Source organism: Saccoglossus kowalevskii, chromosome 20, assembly GCF_978046115.1.
Source record: "Saccoglossus kowalevskii chromosome 20, keSacKowa6.1, whole genome shotgun sequence".
NCBI classification, from domain to species: Eukaryota; Metazoa; Hemichordata; class Enteropneusta; family Harrimaniidae; genus Saccoglossus; species Saccoglossus kowalevskii.
This window is the reverse complement of record NC_140660.1, coordinates 20,226,153-20,248,145: the sequence shown is the minus strand read 5'-3', so window position 1 is coordinate 20,248,145 and position 21,993 is coordinate 20,226,153. Positions and strand designations below refer to the sequence as shown.

The 21,993-nt window shown below is 36.8% G+C and overlaps 1 protein-coding gene and 1 long non-coding RNA gene across 3 annotated transcripts; both read left to right on the top strand.

Annotated features, from left to right (window-relative positions):
- Positions 1–11,532: 11,532 nt before the first annotated feature.
- On the top strand, positions 11,533–20,397 carry LOC144351316 (uncharacterized). Of its 2 annotated transcripts, XR_013420417.1 has the most exons (3): positions 11,533–11,563; positions 15,288–15,338; positions 20,338–20,397. It is a non-coding gene; the product is annotated as an uncharacterized LOC144351316 (long non-coding RNA). The 2 variants fall into 2 exon arrangements; XR_014927809.1 differs by lacking the exon at positions 20,338–20,397 and having other exon boundaries at positions 15,288–15,342.
- Positions 20,398–20,724: 327 nt separating this feature from the next.
- On the top strand, positions 20,725–21,450 carry LOC144351306 (galactose-3-O-sulfotransferase 2-like). The gene has a single exon (XM_078009018.2). It carries the CDS (start codon positions 20,725–20,727, stop codon positions 21,448–21,450), a length of 726 nt encoding a protein of 241 aa, XP_077865144.2.
- The last annotated feature ends 543 nt before the right edge of the window (positions 21,451–21,993 follow it).

Here is a 21,993-nt window from a genome sequence, read left to right as displayed (position 1 = left end):
TTAAATTACGGAACATCGATCCATTTTGTTCTTGCCAGTCAATCTAATTGTAGCTCTTTCTGATCGACGTTGATGGCGCTTAGAGGCTCAACAAATTGCTTGTTCGCCAAAAATGGATTGCACTACTGACTGCAGTTGTTTCTTGTTGTACGAGAACCGTTAGGGTTATGGCTGTACCTACTTTAAACAGCTTAGTTGAAAGTAACCATCATGTCCACGCTTCATGTCTCAGTTCTGTGCATGTTTTGTCTGACTTTACATGAATAGTAGTTTATTCAGTCTCTTACTCACTTCTTTTGTCTTCTATGTTTTACTATCACAGGGGGTGTGTGGACCATTAAAAAGGACGAACGTTGGCAGAAAACCATGCCAAATATTTGTTTTCTTCTTGAATTTGTCTTTTTGTTTTTGTTTTTTTAATAGCTCTACCACCGAAAATCGATAACATGGGCTCATGAACTTCCTGTTTCTATCTGCTAAAATGGCAATCCATCTGACCAGACGGAACAGGATGAATGGAGATGCGAAAACAGATGTCACTTGTATGTTCAAGGAAAGGCTACGCTACAGAATAGAAGGTGAATACTGGTACTATAAAATCACGAAGAAACTGGACTGCTTCGAAGATCACTGATGCATCAACAACGGATTGGCAGAGGTTAATAACCAAGAACTGATATTCCCTCGTGATATCGTATGAAATATTTTTGTCATTTTCTGAACCACATGTGATGTAATTTAACAGTAATAATAACTTAATGCTTTTAAAACCAAAAACATTATCTAGACATTTACAACGTATATCGCCTATATATTGAATTATATAATAAACGCTGTAATTCGTTTTAATAAACAATTTGTATTGTAATTTTTAGCAATTGTATATAGTGCATGTAATTTTTATTGAACAATGTTATGATAAATAAAGGTTTGTGAAAAATCAAATTTTGTTTTTTTAATGATGAATTCGCTGATTTGTTTTTCTCGGTGTGTATTGTTTTTTTTCTCTAAGAAACGGGCGTGCAGATTTGTTTTCTGTCATTGATCCACGCAAGATTCTTCATTGACTTTCCCTATGCATGTTATTTTTTTTTAATTCTTCCATCTCTCCCAGAATTTATAATGGTCTGCCCCTAACGACGCAAAAAATCTCTTAGCTTCTCTTCCACGCCGTGCTCACACGCTTTGCTGATATGGCAATATCGACCAATATGCTGTAGTTCCACTGTTTAGCAGTTGATTTGCATTCACACCGGTGGTTGGTGTACGTGGCTTCTCTGACCCTCAACTCAGTCGTAACCGACAGTTCGTTCAAGTCACGCACGCGGTACATATATATTTACTTTTATTTGACATAGTATTTACCATTCCTTTTATTCGGTTTCATTTGCATATCAGTAGTCAAGTAGTTGCTGCTGTACAATGATGAACGATTTCGCATGGCAATCCTAGTTTTATCTCTCCCCAGACTGGCCTAAAAACACGTAACCGATTAATAAGAGTGTTCCAGGAACAAACAAATCTGTCAAGTAGAATGGAGAACTGCAGGTTTTGTTACAACGACGCGATTAGAACAGAGTTGTAGTCACAGACACACTCCTTTAGTAAATATGCGCAATAGTATAAAGTGGCGACAGAAACTTGTACTTAGTTTACAGATGCATTTATACATATTTATTGATATCGACTTTTAGTTTTCATACAAATTAAATTAAATTAAATAATTATTATTGGGTTGAGAATTCAACATTTTTTACACCATAACTGCACGTACAGGTCGACAATCTTACATGAACGTAATGTGATCGCCCGATTATTTAAATTAAGATGTTTTCTGATTAAATGATGTTGACTCACCTCATTGATATCAAAGCGTACTCGCCATGATGTTACGTCACCATTGCCGGATTGCTCAATCCTCGGGGCGGAGTTACTTCACAAGACGTTCCATGCTGCTATGACGCGCACCACTTTACCGTGCTCTGCGCGAGCTGCTGTGGAACGCCGGTCGAAGAGCCAGTGAAAATAGCTAAATTCGAGAAAACAGCACAAACTTAACTTTGAAGAAATCCTAAACAACCAAATTTAAATATGTTGCATATGTTAGGGTAATCTTGTTGCACTGTTCAAGGGAGCCTCAACAACTAGTTTTTCTGATAGTTTTCGCCCTTTGTTTTCACCGTCATTGTTTCCAGGCTTTGAAAATGCCCAGATGTCCGCCCCGAGAATAGACGAGTTCCGGGTTATAAGTGCCATCATCATTCGGTTTCCGATAATGGGGAGAAGGTGATTTGTAGCTCGCGCAATTTGCTGGTTTCCCTGGTTACCGGTTTTTTGGTGAGCTATCGAACGTTTACGTGTCGTAATCACACACTCCACCTTTTTTTTCAACCAGAGCAACGCACACAAGTTTCTAACGTAGCAGCGGTACTCGAAACTTCGCTATTTAAACTTGAACCTATCTGGATGCCGCCTTTTACGCCATACAGTAAGAGTTATACTTTGACAAGTGTCACTCAATCGCAAAAAAACACACAATAAAATGCGATGCTGCCAGCAGTATAAAAATGCAGAATGAACAAAATAAAACCGACCAGCGGGAAAATGGTAAAATACTACAGTCTGTTACGTGCATACCGTGACTAACAGCCACCTTTGCTACAACGATGCGTTCCCGGAATAACGACATTGTATATACCCCAAAAATAACTTGTTAGTTCGAACACTGTGATAAAGACTTTCTGTTTTCGACATTGTAACATTCTTACGTTTTTATGCAGAAAAATACAGTTTTTTTTACCACGTAAAACATATTTATTAGTTATTTTTCACACATGAGTTGTTGGATACACTATATAGTTTTGAATTTCATTCTGCTTCTTTCACCCATAATTCAAGAAAAAGGCAAAAATATAGAAAATATAGCAAATTATCTTTTTTCTGTGAATATTCTTGTGTAATCAGTAATTATGAAAATTATTTATGGGTGCATAGGGAATACATTTCGTTAGGAATTATTTTTGATATATTTATGAAGTATCTTGTCAAAATCATTTTTCATAGATTTTTTCTCCCAAAAACGAAAGAATTTCACAATGTCGAAAACAAACAGTCTTTATCGAAGTGTTATTTTGTGTTATTAATTCTCTATCCTATTTGATTTCATAATCCCCGGAGTATTCATGAACTTCAAGTTGTTTGCTTGTTAGATCGATTATATTTCGGGTAGTTTCCCGTATGTGATATAATTTTTCCCTGTTAAAAGGTTTAAAGCGGGTGGGTCGTCACCTGCGTACTCGCGGGAATTGAGTCCCAAGAGACGATAAAAATACTAGTACCGGTACACACTAAAAACGCAAAGGCTCATGGGTAGACGCTTGTTTGTAAACAATGACACGCTATGGCCATCTGACGCATGCGCAGGTGTCGGCTCCCCTGCTTTAAGGTAGCGAGAAGGGTTTTGTGACGTTTTCGAATAAAACATTCTCTGTCTGTTGTCTTGTTCAGAAGAGTAATTTAGCATATATATTTCAAAAGACTAAGTATAGAGGTACAAGTTCGCACAAACTGGACAGTCATTGTTTACATAATTATCACGTGATATCAACAATGGCGAACCTTGTAAAAATGACTAAGTCCTCGATTGCGAAAGCACACTGCGGAATTTCCTGGTGAAATTTACGTCATGCGTTGTTCGTAATCAAGTCCATTGAAATGCGTCTCCGATAATCAAAAGACATATTATTCCGATTTCTATGCAGGTTTGTTTTTTTGTCCTCAAATTATTTCATACTTGGCACCTTTAACAGACTATTATTCTGTGACAAAGCATTTTCTTTAAACACCCAGACATATTTCGCACTATCATTATCTTTTGAACGATAACTGCGAGTTTGAATGTCCTAGTCCGAACGCACTTGATTTGGCGGCGGACCTAATGAGTCGTACTCAATCGAAACTTCAATTCGAGAAAAACGAGAAAAACAGTTTTGGTTAAAGCGAACCTAAATGCGGCTTTAATTTATAGTTGTGTATATTCTAAACTGTATTCGAAATAATATTGCAGTGGTTTAATTTTGTTTTAATTATAACTGTAGCTTGGATAGGCATTTGAAGTGCTTGCCATGGAGGCCATTCATGGAGGGGAATAATTAACGAACGAACATATTTAACATCCGGGTACTTTTCAAAGCTATGACGTTTTAGTATCTGATCGCACTCGTATACGCCATACGTACATAGCCGTTCATGCTGCCAAGCGTTGTGTACTATTAGTATAAACTCAACTTTTATATGCACAATGTGCTTTTTAAAACTTGGGTTAGAGCCTTATGCGTTTGAACCACAATATTCTGAGAGTGAAAGCCCAATTGCGTTAAAGTACCGTACTTCCCCGATCGTAAGCCCCTCCCGAGTATGAAGCCCATCCCTATGTTTTTACTTGGTATTTATCGAGTTGAGGGCATTCACGATTATAAGCCCAGCGTGTTTTTACTGGGCGTCGACGATATTCTTTAAAATATGCGTGTAAAAGGTGTGTTTCATTTCATAATAATCGTGATTGGCATGTTAGTTTGGTTCATGCTTTTAGTTTTATGAGAAAACTCGCATTAATTTCAAGTTCAGAGTGCATGGCGAACGTACACAACGTGATTCGCATCGTTTCTATTCTGTCATTTACTCAGGATGAACATCATGTTGCAATTCTGGAATAATCCTATTTCTTTGAGTAGTAGCCTTCGAAAAGCCAAAAATGTGATCGTCAAGGCGTGTACCTGGTTATTGGGCATGGTTTACTTTGAGACTGTCATGAAAGGCCTAGGGTTTGAAAGATGAGACATGTTGGCGACCGAGAAAGGTGTTTAAATTCTTTCTCCACACTCAGTTTACCCACGGGTTACTAATAACCGTCGTTTATATTTCGGAAATTGCAAATCGCCAGTTTTTAGGGAAAAAATCATCGTTTTTTGTTGCAATTAGTGCTACAGATCGCATTTTAACATTGCGGTAATTCACTTCCGCATTGCGCTAAAAAATCATCGTCAATAATCGGAAAATTTCATCATTACGACACATCATTTTGATTGGTTAATGAAAGACATGACCTGTTATGTCAAAGGAAGTTGTTCCAGGTCAAATCGTGCTGAAAAACCTCATGGTGGAAAATTGTTTTGCGTCGAGAGTTTGCGTACGATCGAAAACATACCAAAACGAAAATAATGATAAATGCCTTCGTCCACTGTTTCCTCACAGACCCAACCCATTATTTCACCGTAAATTCAGACGGTATGTAAATCGTATTGTAATAAAATGTGTGTGTTTTTTATTAACATGTTTGTTTCTTCATTGTAAGTATCGTTCAAATCAATGACGCATTTTTTTTCAAAAATAAGTATTATTTTCCCGAGCCCGGTGTGGTGAACGAATATTTTTTTTGGGGATAATTTTTCGTTGTTTGCAAGATGGTTACAGTGTTTAACTCTAAAACAAAATCATTTTTTCTGAGTTGGTCCTCGAGTACAAGCTCATCCCTTACTTTTCCATTACGTGTTCATGCCTCCAGGCTTATGATCAGGGAAGTACGGTATACTGTGACGATTCAGGTCAGTCCAGTGTGAGTGATGAGAGTATATCGTCGACGATGCCCCTTGTTCGGATGAAAGTTTTATTTCAAATTACACGGAAGTCTGTGAACAATCTGCTTGGTGTTCCTGTGACACTTGTCCCATAATTTGCCAGTGCAGCCCCGTGAATACATGGACGAAAATGTTTCCACCACCACCCTACGAACTCAAGATTGCATACTCCAGCATCCATACTTTGAATAATTTGCACGCCGCACAGTGCAGTACTGGAAACAGCATTTATTAGACAGTTAGACAAAAAACAAAACAAAATGCCTGTCTCGATCAATCGAGACATCCATAATGTTTGTATGTTGATATGCTTGTAAATAACATTAACGTAAAAGTCGAAACAACCTAGACTAGAAGTCAATTCACCAGTCCAGCCAGCTATGGCTCCCTAAGTTGCTTATATTTAATCAGATACTATTTCGTCATCATGCTTTGTTACCTTACCTGTTTATACCTCATGAGGGCGTTTTTTATGGCAAGATGGCGCAAACGGAAGTCCTTCGCAGGTTTATGGTTTCTCATATTTAAATCATCATAACTCTGAAGATAATCATTTTTTTTATTTATTTTTTCAAATTTATAATCAATATACATAACTTGATAAATACAAACACCAAAATAGGCTCTATTTAGTTCCCCTTTAATAAAACACTGTAGATTTGCTGCATTATTATAAATACACACTAAAAATGGCCAAACAAATTAACCACTCATATCATAGAGCTCATAAAGAGTGTCAGATAATGAATAATTTCAAGCTCGAGCGTGAAAAATGAAGAAAACTGCTGGCATTTGAGTCCCCACTCCAGGAACGTTCGGGTTTCCATTGTTATGCAAACGAACAACGAGGGATAATCCACTGACAAACATTTCTGTACCACTGTACACGCTGACAGTTTACAAACAAGCTAATCCTTCAAGTGTCTCTGATAAGTGATCTAATAAAACGGTTTTCATGGTGAAACAAAATGGCCGATGTTTGAAAAAAAAATTGCTGTGTCAGAGTGCGACACTGAGTGGCAGATTTTTCTTTGCCTCATCTGTCAACGCTTTCTTTCTTTTCTTCGCCATTGCGTTAGAAAACATGGTATTAGTAAAATGGAATATTGACTTGGAAAATAAAACGATTTACAAGAATGTTGCGCAAATTTACAGTACTCATTTCGCACTACCTCCCACCCGCTCCCACTTTCCAATCACCCTTTTTCTCGCTTTTTTGACCGCTTGTTGAATTTGACCGGACAATATTTTCGACCGCGCAAACCCCGAAATATCACCGCTCGCTCGCACGCATTTAAAATTCGGACTAACAGAAAAATTTTCGAGGTTCACATTGTCTTATAACTGTCTTTATGTTTTTTTTTATAGATGTTGAACAGCTGACAAAAGTTCAAATACTTTTCGTTTTAACTATCTATAATTATATGTACGCAACCTGACCCTTTGGCCTCGATTTGGCTTGGACTGAATATTTTATTTTAAACAATATTCTGACGTGAAGTACAAAACGTATTTCAACACAAGTACGACATGGTTGTCTGGGTATTTTTTCCTGATTATTGAGTCTTCGCAATGAGTTTTGTATAATCATTGTTTGTTTTCCTCCGAGGCGAAGACCAGCTGAAGGACCATGAAGCTAAATGGCAGTATATATATATATATATATATATATATATATATATATATATATATATATATATATATATATATATATATATATATATATATATAAAGAATATATTTCTAAGCCTAAAATAAAACCTCGTCTTTCGTTGATAATTTCGATTGTTTGGAATGTGTGTCGACCGTGTCCCAATAATTTGTTTGGAATGTCGATCCCCGTTGGTTTCTCCCACAGTCAGCTGGCATCGGTGTCGCTGGGTGTATGTGATAGAGCACAGTCCCTCCACTGTGCGGATAGAGGGAAGTTGTGTAACCAAATTTGCCGAGTTCGCAGTTTTTCGCCGATAAAAAAATAACTAAGGCAAAAACTCACGGTTTTTCAGCATTTTTGTAATAAAGACATTATTCTCTATCAATAATCCGCCCAAAATAGGAACATTTCTACTAATTCTTGTGTTTTTTCAACGTTTTTCGAAAAACCTGCGATTAGGCTGCGAAAGTAGAACATTCTGGAGGGAGTGAAGAGCATCGCCAGGCGATGGACGCGGGGTTCTTTGGCAACGACCGCAAACGTATCTGTGTCCAGCCATTGGTTGGCCACAGAGGTCAAAATACGCGTTCTATTTTTATGCGTTAAGTTTGGCTCTTCCGTTTCACCGCCTCCGGAATGTTCTACTTTCGCAGCCGTGTGACTCTTGAGTTTCGAAATTGTTCATCGACTGGCCACCAAATATTTATGGCTATAACTACTAGTAAATTGTTAAGCCCAATAAATTATTCATACATTATTCATTCGATTTTTTCGGGGCATGTGGCCGTTTTTAGTCGAAAATATTTTTTGTGGGAACAATTTTACGTATAGGTATACGGTTTTGACCGAAGTCATTCAATGATCGTGACTTAATTTTAACAATTGAATGTCAAATTTTACCAGACATGGACCGACGTGGATTCGGTATCGTTATTTATCATTAACATTTCCTCGTTTCTCTGCTCTGTCAAAATGAGTTACCTATGTTTTTTTCACGTAACTGTCTCATTAAAATAAAATAACTTATTACATTTAGAACAAGCACCCAAAACACGTAACAAGAGGTCCCAGTTCAGTTGTTGTCACGATACAAGTGTCATACAACTATTAGATTTGAAGTGCCCTTCAGAATTTAATAATAGTTAATACTAGTTAGTTGTATGTTCACACTTTACTATCAAAACCACCATTTCGACTACTCCGGTCCTGCGCCAGTGATCAGTGTTTGGGCGAGCGGTCGGTGTTTTCAATGAGCGAGCGAGCCCAAAAAAACGCGATTAAAATGCGGTCGGTTTCCGGTCGGACAAGACCGCATGGTCGGAAATTAAGCGATAAGCGGTCGATGTAAAAGCGGAAGGTTGGGCGAAATGAGTACTGTATGACCATGTTTCTCCGACGAAGTCTCGACTGACAATAATGCTGACAATGAACGTTAGATAAACACGCAATGTTTGCGACTGGAAGCTTATCACCCGTTATATCAGAATCGTCAACAACAGAGTATACAGATAAGATGTTATCATTTAAACCTTCCAAAGATAAACAATATGCAAATATCCACGAAACGGCAGTTGTAGTCTTTTCTGCTAGCGTTTTAAAACACTGATTTGAGCGACGTTATTTCGCAATTTCGATCTTCTGTAAACCTGGGATGATGTATCAAGGTCTAAAGTGAACGTTTTATCAATTTTTGAAAAGTCAAGGAAACGGTGAAAATTTCCCTTCTCGCTACCTTAACATTTAGTTCTATCCGGTGATTGTTAGAAGATAGAAACCAACCCACTACGACTACCACCAACACGTGCAATAAAGTATATAAAAAATTTGGTTGCTCAGAATTACCTCACAGTTATAAAATATAAGCAAGGAGCATTAAATGCCTACGGTCAATATAACAATAATTAAAGGGCGGTGGTTGTTACGCTGCACAAGTGCAACATTTGTGTTCAGGGGGGTGTTAACAAACATCCCAAAGTACCGTTTTCTGAGAGTTTTTGGCCTTTGTTTTCACCATGATGGTTGCCAGACGGTGAAAATGCCCGCCCGAGAATAAATGTTACTGCGCACAGTGGAAGCTGTGTTGGCTTGGATGTCGAGGCAATACAGCGACGATATCCATACATCATGCAACTCACTGATATTCAGACCAAAGCTATTCAAGCTATACTTAGTGCACAGTCACTTGGGGGCTGAAAATTAATAAATACCAATTTAAAAAAAAGAAATCTTCCGCTATACGCATATAAATGAGACAGCGCACTGGAAATAGTAAATCCTTATGTTATTATGCTTTACCGGCCTTGCGACCATCGATCGTGGTAATAGTGGTGTCACCACTGTTGAGTATTATAGAAGAGTATGTGTTATACCTCAAAGCTCATGATGTCACTACAACATATATATATAGGCAGAAATGAAGCCGAAGAGGATCGGAAATGCAAAGCTCCAAGCGCTTTCTGGCAGTCATTGTAACAAAGCTTTCTATTGATCGGTAAACTTTCTATCCCACAACCACGTGACATACCCGGCTATTTTCCACGAGGTTATACGTTTGTGGCGTACATGTTACGTAGTCTTTACTGTAGTAAAGAACATTGCGGCTAGAACTGTATAATAAACTAGTCTGTCCATGTTAACAGGGAATCATAAAAACGTTATACCGATAGTAAAGCCGATCACACGGGTAGGTAGAACAAGATGGAACCGGGTTCAATCCTGCCTGTCTTTGAAAGTCAAAATGCAATGTATCTTTTTCTATGAGCACTCGTCAATTGTTTAACTTTATTATAATTTATTCAAAATTGTCTTGTGAAATTCTATGCAAAACAGCACCGTCCAAAAATTTTACCAAATTTTACCATGCACCACTGCTGATTCCGAGCACACATTTACGCAAATAAAACTTGTGTGACTGTGCCAAGAAATCGCCTCAGTCAAACAAGATTTAGTGGTTTAGTACGCACCGCGGTCGTGAATCACATGAATCTATTCGACTTTACAAGCACTGTCGAGAGTTGGGTAGGATGAAAAAACTGCTGACTAATAACATCGTGAAAATAAAGAACATTTCTAGATGCCGCAATTTCCCACTGTTTATATTTGTTTTGCCTTCTCCAATATGCACTGCAACAGTAATCTTTTGATTTTCCACTGTTTATATTTACTTAACCTTTGCAATGTAACAATAGTTTGACATTTTGTACCAGTATTCAGCGTACTGTGCAGCAATTATAGATTTTGAAAATCTTTCTTATTGCTGACACATTGTGTTTAAACTAATGTCTATCATGAATTATTTCATTTTATAGATTTCCAGTGAATTTTCATTTTTGTTTTGTTGGATGATTTTATTTCAATTTAGCTAATAACTGTTGCTTTGGTGTCTTGGCCCAGCTGCCAGTGTATAGCATCTTCAATTTGAAGGTGTGACAGTATTAAATAAAAAAATCATATTAAAATGTTCTCTTATAGTAATAGTTCTCTTAATTGCATATTGCCTTCTTTTATATCTGAAAAATGATAAAAATAACATTAAAAAATGTATTCATACTTAAATAAATATTTGTGTTGCTACTTTAGATTTCTCGTTAAATGTAAATTAGTAATATTCATTAGCACGTTAATATTCATCGTGCGATTATTACTATTTATGGGCGATCAGCACTGCTATTCCTGTAGTTCTGATGTGTGCGTGTTATTGAGAATACCACCATATTTCTTGAATTTCGTAAATTATCACCAATTAAGCACCTGAGTTGCATTTAACTGACAAAACACGCGGATTTGCGATCGATTTCCCATGGAGATGCGTCACAAAACATGATTTTGTGTTTCATTTTCCATGGAAACGCACCTGAGCATGCGCAATTCGATTCGATTTCGTCGACATTAAATACAGGGTTATAAAGTGGGAATTCTGCCAAGGTATAATAATGGTGAGTCGACAGCCGAATAAATTAACCTTAGCCGGGGAAGGTGGAAGTTGTTTTAAAAGAAGCAAAACTCATCATATCATTGCGTTGCTTTAAGTATGATGCACAGACCTGACTGAACGCGACCGTGTTTGTAATACAATGTATATAAATTACACGACTGGCCCGTGTAATGGAGTGCAATTAAATATTGCAAAGCAGTTGACGCCACCACACGGCTAAAAATAACGTGTGCCGCGAGCTACATCCGGGTATTCGCCCACTTCTCAGTTCATTATATATTTTCATGATTTGAGAATATTTGAGATAATCGTCAACCCAGCTTTTCCAGATACATCGAGGTAAGTGTGTGCGGAATAATGAGCTTTTGTTATGATTACGTCTTATTATTACTTGTGTAATAGTAATTATAATTGTATATATTGATAATTGGATAATAATTGCCGCGACATATTGTATAGTTGCGGTAATTTTGATAGGTATTCGTTTGACATTTCGAACCTTTCACGAACTACGGATATAAGACGTAATTATTTCACTGGCCATGATATTTGGGCAAACATACGCTATTTATATATTTGAGAGATACGACAAATCTTAGTCCGAGGAAATAACGGTAGTATTTGTTATGTATTCAGCGAAAAGGAAATAATCATCGATGGTGACAACATGAGAGGTACCTTCCATGTCGATGATAAACTTTATGCGCCAACACTAAATATGCATGAGTTACTTTTTGCTGTTCTTTTTTATTGTTATTTGTTCTAATCCAAGTATTACCGAGACAACACTTGGTGTCAAATAGGTAGACACATGGCAATTTCTCGTGTCATAATGTATATAATTGGAAATACACTTCATCCAAACAGAATAAGCTCATACATTAACATTTTACTATCAATTAGTTTAATGAGGTCAGTCGTTTCGTTGTAAGATCAGCAATAAATTTAAAACAAATGATAGAAAATGGAAAAAAAAAATCGTAGACCACTTAATCAGCCATTCGCTAGATTTTAACATTATTGATTCAGTCGTGGTATTAAGCGTAAAATGACACGATACAGCATGCCTAATGTATTTATTTAAATCTCTTTTCTTTAAATATCGATTTCTATAAATATCGACAATGGCATAACAGTTGTGCTTGGATTCCTGACAGATTCATCCGCTTATTCTAGAAACGAATATTCTGTATAGTGCGACCTAAAACAAAGCAAGAAGGAAACGTACACATTTCTATTCCACCGATTGAATGGTAATAGACAATCAAACATATATATCAGTATGTAGCGGCGCATGCGCACCAGTTGTATATATATAATGTAACCTTTGGCTCTGCGTAATTATTTATTACCCCAAAGCGTACAGTAATATATAATGCATTACTTAATTGTATTATAAGATTACTTTGCACATAAACACAATTACTTTTCTTTTTTATGTCAATATAATCTAGTATATTATACTATTCTCAAACTAAGTGCTTCTCACATATCACACGATAGAGGTAATGCTAATTAAGCTGTCAAGTCAGTTTCTGAAATTATAATTATTAATATGTATGACTTAGAATTTTTATTGGCGATCCGAATCTTTAGGATTGCCCTTAACATTACTTGTGTGTGTGTTCGCGCGTGTGTGTGTTTGTCACTTATTAACTCTTCTGTGTTTTTTTTTGGGTGGGTGGATTTTGTTCAAACTTGGCAGTAGGTCAGACCTTCACTCTAGTTAGATGGTAAAATCTGAAAATAAAATCCTGATTTTTGAAAATTTTTGCGCCAAATTGATATCCTCCTACAAATCTTAGAGTACAAAGTCCAGACAAATCTAATTCTCAATCTACTCACCATGAGTGTCGCCCCAAAGCTACTATTTTTTTTATATATTCCATCAATGCCGTTCGAGTAAATTTGACCTCGAATTTGGGGTAATTGTTTGCCAGCAACGGCTTTTTAACTTTTCCGTGTCCTACCATGACAACACCCGCCGAGCGTATGGCTAATCAGCCTACCGGCTTGTGTCAATATAATATAATATGTTACACTGTTCTCTAAGTACAACAAACACATTAGTGGTAATGATATAGTTAATTTTTGCTGCCTCCATCTGTTTTTTTTTTCAGTTTCGGCAATTATAACAATAAAGAGAGAGTTTCAACAACACTCATTTTTCACGTTAAAGGGCGGTGGTAGTCAGGCCGAGTTCCGTTCGATATGGGACTCATAGCGACGTATACAATTCGTGTAAAATACATTGATTGTTTACATGAATTTCGAGCATCGCTGCGCGACGACCACCGCCCTTTGAGCGAATCGCGTTTCAGTCCAGGCACTACGGGATAAGAACAAATTTAGTCGCGTTACACTGGAACGAAAATGCCGATCGTCCGTAGAAACATGTTTGTAACTCGCCAAAGGCGGGAACATATCAAAGAATAATTACGTGGAAAGCATGGGTTGAGTTATCAATGTAGTGTAATAGACGCGGTCCGTGGATAAATATTCTTGAACCAAACGCAACATACGCGGAATGAACGGCACGGTAACTCAAATTCAGTAACCACGTCAAGGTTTAAAAAAACAAACCAGAAAATACCTTCATATTTCACAATGCTAATGGAATATTGCGGAAATAGGGGGAGGGGCAAGAGTTATTTTCGTTCAACGTAATTGCAATATTTTTTGTTCGTATAACGTAAATGGAAAAAATAAATTCCGTAAATCTGTAATCACAGGCTAGACGTACAACGTAATCAATCAAATATTTTTTTCGTACACTGTAAAAATGTGTCATTTTTCTCGGTACGTACAAGGATTTACATCCAAATAAAAAAATCGTAAAGAATAATCCAGAAAAATTACATTTTCGAAACTGTGAAACGACTAGATGACACAATTCACTGTAAACTGTAAAAACGTCTTTTTTCCTTGTAAATTATAAAAAAAAACTATTTATTTCCCTTAAAACTGTACCAGCTACCCCTTGTCCCCCCTCGAAATAAAATACCTGTAATATATCAACATCTATGCCAATGGGTCAACTTAAATATAATAATAAGAGAAAAAGCCTAATATGATTTCTGCGCACTTCTTAATAGAGTTCTGGTTTTAATTATAATTAGCTTTACCTTCATTTCCTACCATGGCAACATCCGAAAAAAAAATGTTTTGTGTTATCGGCTTGTGTCAATTTAATCTAGTTACACTGTTCTCTAATTACAACAATAGAGGTATTAATGACATGGCTAATTTTAGCTGCCTCCAGCAATTGTAACAACAGGCATGGGCCTGTCACAATCCACCGAGCTTTATTAATTTGTTTGACTTTGAAAACACTGTGAAATTTAGTTACTATAGAACAAATCAGTTGGCCGATTACAACAAACGTTAACTTCTAACGTTGAAACTGTGGAAACGTTACTTGAAATAACGCACGATTACGAGAAAATTACGGTATTGGCCAAATATTGGATAAATATATTTAACACGTTAAAGTTATATCGAAATGCCAATACTTGTATTCACGTAATTCGGAATCGGTATTTGTTTTTAAATATTGTTTTTCGATAGAATAGATAGGGCTGACAAATTGTGAATTTTCCCACAGAAACCACATTATATGTGTTAAACTACTGACAGCGTATCAATTCTATCAATGTATGTGGTGCCTGATTAGTTACGACCGACATTTGTGGACACTGAAGTTTTCATGAAGTCGCATCCATTAGTTACGTTTCATGAATGAATTGTGGATTTGGCTTTCTATCGTTGAGTCTGGAAGGTTAGTGTAGGTTTAAATTTAAATTTACGAGTAAATTTCTGAGCGAAGATTCAATGTCGAGTCATGTATGGGATGCTTAAAGACAAACAGGCTGGAAAGAAACGTGTCTTATGATAGTAAAAGCGAGGGGGGTTGTCACCTGCGCATGTGCGGGAATAAAATATAACAGTCTAGCAACGCAAAGGCTCATGGGTAGACACGTTTTGTGAACAGCGACACTCTACTGCACGCGCAGGTGACGACTCCCGTTTTGATTTTATCAAACGTCTTTCGATTACCTTCCAGGAACTTAGTACGGGGATGGCTCAATGTAACAAGTTTAAGAGCGCCAAACAGGTAATATTTTCTTAGATACATCAATTATTATGATCTATATGATTATATACTATATATATATATATTATTACTATATGTATATTGTCACGTACTTTACCAGGTTTCACTCGATAATAATCTTTTTAAAGTGCCTGTGCAATGCCCACTCTCACGTTAACTATTTTAGATCCGTGTCCTACTGAAGTGGGCAGTTATTGATTTTTTTTGTCAAAATGGTTACTCCTATCCAAGTAAATTTAAGATATATCTCGTGCTGTAGCCACGCCCACCTATCCTGAAACGGTCGACTGTTTCCGGATTTCCGACTCTCGCCGAAAGTGCGCCACCAAATGCCAAAATATGAGAGGAAGCCATACCCCTGAGCTGTACTTATATAACACTGCGTGATTCAACATACTCTTAAACGATATACATTTTTCGGTCGGCATTTCTTTTTTTTGTCATTTTTTTTTTTTTTTGAGATAGAGAGTTTTTAGAAGTTGTTTTCAGAACAAACGTTTGTGATGGTTAAACGTTGTGTTGTGGGCGGTTGCAGTAATACGTATAGTCATAGTGTAAGTATTCACACTTTTCCAAACGATCCGAAGGTGCGACGTCAGTAAACGAAAGCCGTGAAAACAACGAGAAAAGGTTGGGGTGGACCTTCTCCTTACAGCGTCATATGTAGTGTCCACTTCACCTCAGATTCTTTTTTCGAAAAACTGTCTTCGGCCGTGAAAAAAACAACTAGGTTTTAAAGAGAAGCGCCGACAACTTAAACCTGGCGCAATACCAACAATTTTGAAAGAAATAGATTCCGAACCAGCCCATGATCACCGAGGCGGATTTCAGAAGAGAGAGGGAGACGTCGGGTAAGTGTTTCAAATCATTTGACTTGTTTTGCCATCCTGATTATCGCTTTATAGAGACAATTAAGTTTGCGTTATGTAAAGGTATCAATAATTTTTGATAGTAACACGAAAACGACACGTCGGACAAACAGGAAATTACGCAGTCCTTACACACTGCTAATTGTTTTCATTTTTGCAGGCTAAAAGTTTCTGAATTGTTCGGTGATTGGTGCTGAATGTCGAATTCACACCTCTGTTACTTTCCTTCTAGCTTGATCTGCGAAATAATTTATGGGGGTACTGGACATCTCGACCCCAAAAAATCCCGACCCGTTTTTCATACCTACAGCCAAAACAAAGTCAGCTTGGACTTTCAGTTATTAGACATGACAAAACAAACGCTGCCAGTGATAGATTTCGCGAATAAAAAACAAAATTAACGCAATCAAAGGCGCCGACCACACGCGTTGGAAATACTAGTAGATAGTACACGATGTTTCGAATCAAAAGATGTCGATCAACGTTGAACTAGATAGAGGTTCGCGTCGCCACATTGAGACAGGGTCGCGTCGATGCGGTGGGTCGAGATGTTCAATTTGGGTCGAAATGTCTTGGGTCGAGATGTCTAGAAATCATTTATGGAATAAGAATCCGGGCTTTGGCTGTCAATGCGTTATCACCAAGTAAATAAGTATGACAATCACGCTAACTCGAGTCCACTCTGAATTTGTCTGTATGCGTGTTGCTCTCAATTATTTGTGTTATCCAATTAAACGCCACCAGTCACGCACTTGTCCTCGTCGTGACCCGACGCGTTCACCCATTTCAACTGAATCTATTTCCACGCGGCGGTCATTTATTTAGTAACTGTGATTTGTCGTTTTTTTTAGTTATTTCCCTGTTTTATTGATCACTATAGTTTAACGTCTAGAATGTCAAAATATGTTTTCTTTTTATTTTAATGTTGATGCTTCTACTGGAAATGTACTTCAATAGAGCATGTATGATATGATTCTTTATGGTTTTCTATCTACTATTGTTGAATCAAAATGCTCTCATTATAATTTACAGATTACGTAGAAGAGCTCTTCAATACACTAGACTTGTATGTTGGAGGAGATTGTGTATTACATACACTTGATGATGCACCCCTGCCACTCAACAGCCAGTATGCCCACCCTGACAAAGTCTCGGCAGTTCATTGCCACACTACAAGATTCACATAACAGTGTAAATACATTTCCAGATGCTGCAACAATTATGCTAATAAAAACAGGCTACGTTACACAGTTCACATATTTTATTTAGACTTGTGATGAACAAAGAAATATGACAATGTAAACGTTGGATTGTCTGTACATGTATGTGAGGAAAATAATGTGAATACAATATAATTTGTACATGGATTACTATTTACTATAGTATATGGTTTTAATTGAGTGACACTGTGTGACAATGAAAAAAAGGAAACACATCTTCAGATTTTGGAATCTATGAAAAACCAAGATTTGGTAATTTAAGTCCTAAATAATTCTCTGACATAAATATTGATAAATCTGTTACTGCTCACTCTGGTAATACTGTAGTCTTTTTCAAGGAACTTCAAGTATCCCCTCGTTAACCTGTGGAGGTTTAGAAAATAAATAAGGTCACAATCTTTATTTGGCATTTGTTTATACGTAATTCATTCGTTTTATGATGCATCTTTTTTTACTATAATAAAGGCAACTATTATTATGTTATATATGTGTTTGAATTATGGATGAAAAAAATATTGAATACATTTACAATTAGTAGATAAGTATAAGCAATTGCCACCCAATCCTCTCAAACGATTATTCAAAAAATAATTAAATTTTTTTTCTTCATTTTCTTTTCATAATAATATGTCAATTTTATTTCACCAAACATTTTTCAAATTTACGTTTAAAATTTTGAAACTTGCGGATGTAATGCACACCCGCGCTTCGTGTGAAGGGAAGCCAGGTCAAAACATTGGGCATTTTACGTGTGTAGAGCAGCCCACAGAGACGTCGGCCGATCCCAACAACCATATCAGAAATTGTTGATGGTGGAAAAAAAATAAGAGTTTCATTTGTGCAACAACAAAAAATCAAACGTGATAAAGTAAAACGCCGATGACATTCGGGCCACACGAGACACTCACGCCTTCGACCATGAACGAAAATCCAATATATGGATGCCAATGCACGTTTGAACGAAGCAGGCAATATTTCTGAGGAAATTCGCGATCTAAGTTTATCGAGCATAATACAGAGTTCACACATACCTCTTTGAAATTATCGATAAGATATTTTATAAAGAGTAGTAAGCTCAACTAGAACAAAAAAAACTAGAACTTCTTACCGACTCGAAAGTTGTCCAGTGGCTGTGCCGAGGTTCAGCGATAGTTTACAAACGTGCGCCGGGGACGGTGACATCACTGCGACCAGCCACACCAGAACGGACATATCTCGCATCTAACTCAACCCCATGCAACAAATTTGATATCCAAGTGTTCATTATGGCCCGTTCTTCCTCGACGAAAAAGTACATAAGTGACAATTTAGTCAAAGACGAGAAAACTGCACAAGAAATTTGCCTTATTTACACGTATCGGCAATGCGAGCTGCCCAGCAACTTCCCTTTCTGACGTCACAAGGGGAATTTCTGTATGGCAATGAATAGCTAATGAGGAGCCTCGTTTTAAAATACAAAAAATAAAGTTGCTGTAGACTGAGTTTAAAACACATTTTTTCACTTAAAAAAAATAATTTATGCTTAGAAACATAAAAATTAATAATATTTATGTATCAATTGATAATTTTAGACGTGAAAATAGCAGCCATTTCACAGGCACTTTAAGTAATATTTCAATCTCCTTTTCAAATTGCCAAATAACACAAGATATACATTGTGGAAAATGTGTCTTCATGACAAGAATTTATTTCGGATGAATAGCCCAAATTTGATTTAAGAGAAAATAATTATCATTATAACTCCTAGTTTTGATCAAAATTCAGTTGTAAACATACTATTTTAAAGGCTTTCGCGAAACACCGTGGACAGAATCGTGAAGGCATAGTATTCAAATTCGCCGTGCTAACTGGCTGACTTGGTGCAGAAACGACTTTGACTAAAGCGCCACACAAAACACGAGAAACAGTAAATATAGGAAGTTTACAAGCTATTTACCATTATTGTTACATAGTGTCTTACAGGAATTTATTCACAAGGAACTTTTACTTTTTTCTCCCCTGTCCCGAATGTAACTAGATTTTCAGGGAAGCCTTGACCAATGTAATTTTCAATTTTGTCATACGATCATCATTATGATATTGATGGTAGTAAATTGAGGTGTTGCCTGTACGCCGATTAGACACATTTGATCGCCCATGCCTATTGTATGTAATAATTTGCATTTTACTGTTTTTATATAAAACAAATCACTATTTAAACGAATATCAAAATTCAGATTACGTAAATTTATATTTGCATAAGCCAACAACATATGTTATTCTTATTAGCAATTCAATTAAATTTGGCATTTAGAATGCAATCCCGGAAAATATGAGTCACAAAGTCAAATAACTGAATAATGTTATCAAAACAGTGTTAGACACTGGTGTCTTTAACAATTAGCTCACTTATTATAACAAAGTCGTTTATTCAAATTATCGAATACAATTACGTTTCTGAGTTATCCTGCTATTTGTTCCACGCAAACTATTGCTATGTCTCCCAGTTCTTCATAATCTACATCAAATTATATTGATGACTGGAAGCCAGATATATAACAGTTTGAGTGAGCAATAAAGTCTCTAGATACTACTTCTCCCAACAAGGTTTTAGCGGCCATTTGCTTCGCCAGTTCATTTGTACTAAGTTATTACAACAATTAATACTAGTATAATACGTAGAAAAGTTAAATTATAATAGTATGTTAATAGTATGTTAATAGTACGTAGGAAGTACGCGTATCACATTGCTTAACTTGTTGATCTGATGATGATGAATATTTAATGAAGCACAATTGTATCCACCCACGCTGTTATTTATAAATGAAGGAGTCATGTCATTGAATCGTCATATTATTTCATCCTCTCCTTACATTCCCTTACATCATGCTGTATCAATTAACAGTTTGTTTGTTCTGCTTGCTTGTTCAGATCTTTATACTCAGTGTCATCACCGGTGCCGCAGTGACATGGTACAGTGTTATGCAGGACAAATATAAAATCGTGTCGCTAGTCGACGTCAGAACGAGGCCCGACTTCTCTGCAAGACACCTGATGCAACCAATCACTAATATCGTGTATATAAAAACTCACAAGACGGGGAGTACTTCATTGCATTGCATAATTTGTCCCTATGGCTACGATAACAAACTGTCATTTTTATTTTCTAAGGAAAACACTAAGAATGGTTATTTTAGAAAAACGGCTTTAAATCCGCTCAAATTCTTACCACCACTTGGGGGCGCAAACAACAAGACCTGGAAATACAACATTCTTTCTGGTCATGTGACCTATTCAAGAAATCGGATGGATTCATTAATGGAGGAAAATACTAAATACATCACTATATTACGTGAACCTGCGAGGCAAATAGAATCACATATGAACTTTTTTAAACTCAGAAAGAATGTAATGGCAGGTATTTCCTTGTTTACGAGGCAACCCTCTAACTTCGAAAATGGCGGCAAGTCCTCCAGCCGCAATAACCAGATCAGAGACTTGGGATTAACTCTCGGTGAAACAAGTAATGAAACTTTTGTAAACGAAACAATAGAGACGCTGAATAAGGAATTCGATTTGGTGTTGATTACAGAACACTTTGACGAGTCCCTCGTACTGTTGACCCGCCTGTTTCATTGGAGTGTCGACGATGTTATATATTTAGCTAAAAATCAACGTGTAAATCGTGAAATTATCACAGACGAATTCCGACATCAAATTTATCAGTGGTCCCGGGCTGATGTACTGCTTTACCGATATTTTAATGAAACGCTTTGGAGACGAATTAGTGAGTATGGACCCGAATTTGAAGATGATTTAGCTTTCCTTCGATCGCGTCTACTGCAGACCAATAAACAGTGCAATACATCAGAAGCAGTGGAAGCTACTAAACTGAAAATAAAACGTGTAGAATATGTAAGCGCAAACTTTTCGATGTATTGTCAGGAGTTGACACGCTTGTCTATGGACTGGTATAAACACATAGCAATTCGACAGGACCCAACTATATTCGGAAAAGTGATGTCGACTAATATTTCCCTTTAATTAAACTGATACCGAATTACGTCATGGCAGGTTATACACAATTATTTTTTTGGAGTCTAGATTTGTTTACTGTAACAAACAAACAAACACACGAATGACATGAGTAGTCGATGAGTCGTTTCTATGGGAGTTATTCGAGCCGCATGCACCGCATTATCGAGAGTGGACCGAACAGCAACACCGATATGGCACAGTGAGGAAGTTTTAATAGTATTCATTGCCAACAATGTTTATTTCAATCACCTAATGCAATTTTTACATTTGGGTCAGTCGCACTGAAATACAAGAAGTAAACCTAGTACGTGCTATGCCATTAATTATGTACTTGGTCCGTATTAAGTTGTGTAGTCGATTTTAGCGTCGAAATACTCAGAGGGTGGAGGGGAATTTACCAATATATAACACTGCTTATTTAATAGACAGCGAGAAAGCTAAGGTACTTGTTTTGTGTCGTCAACTCGCCGACTTGTGTATATATACGTGGTATTTTAAATTGTTGGTGCCATGACGCACACCACACCTAATTGTTCAACTTTTTGCCAT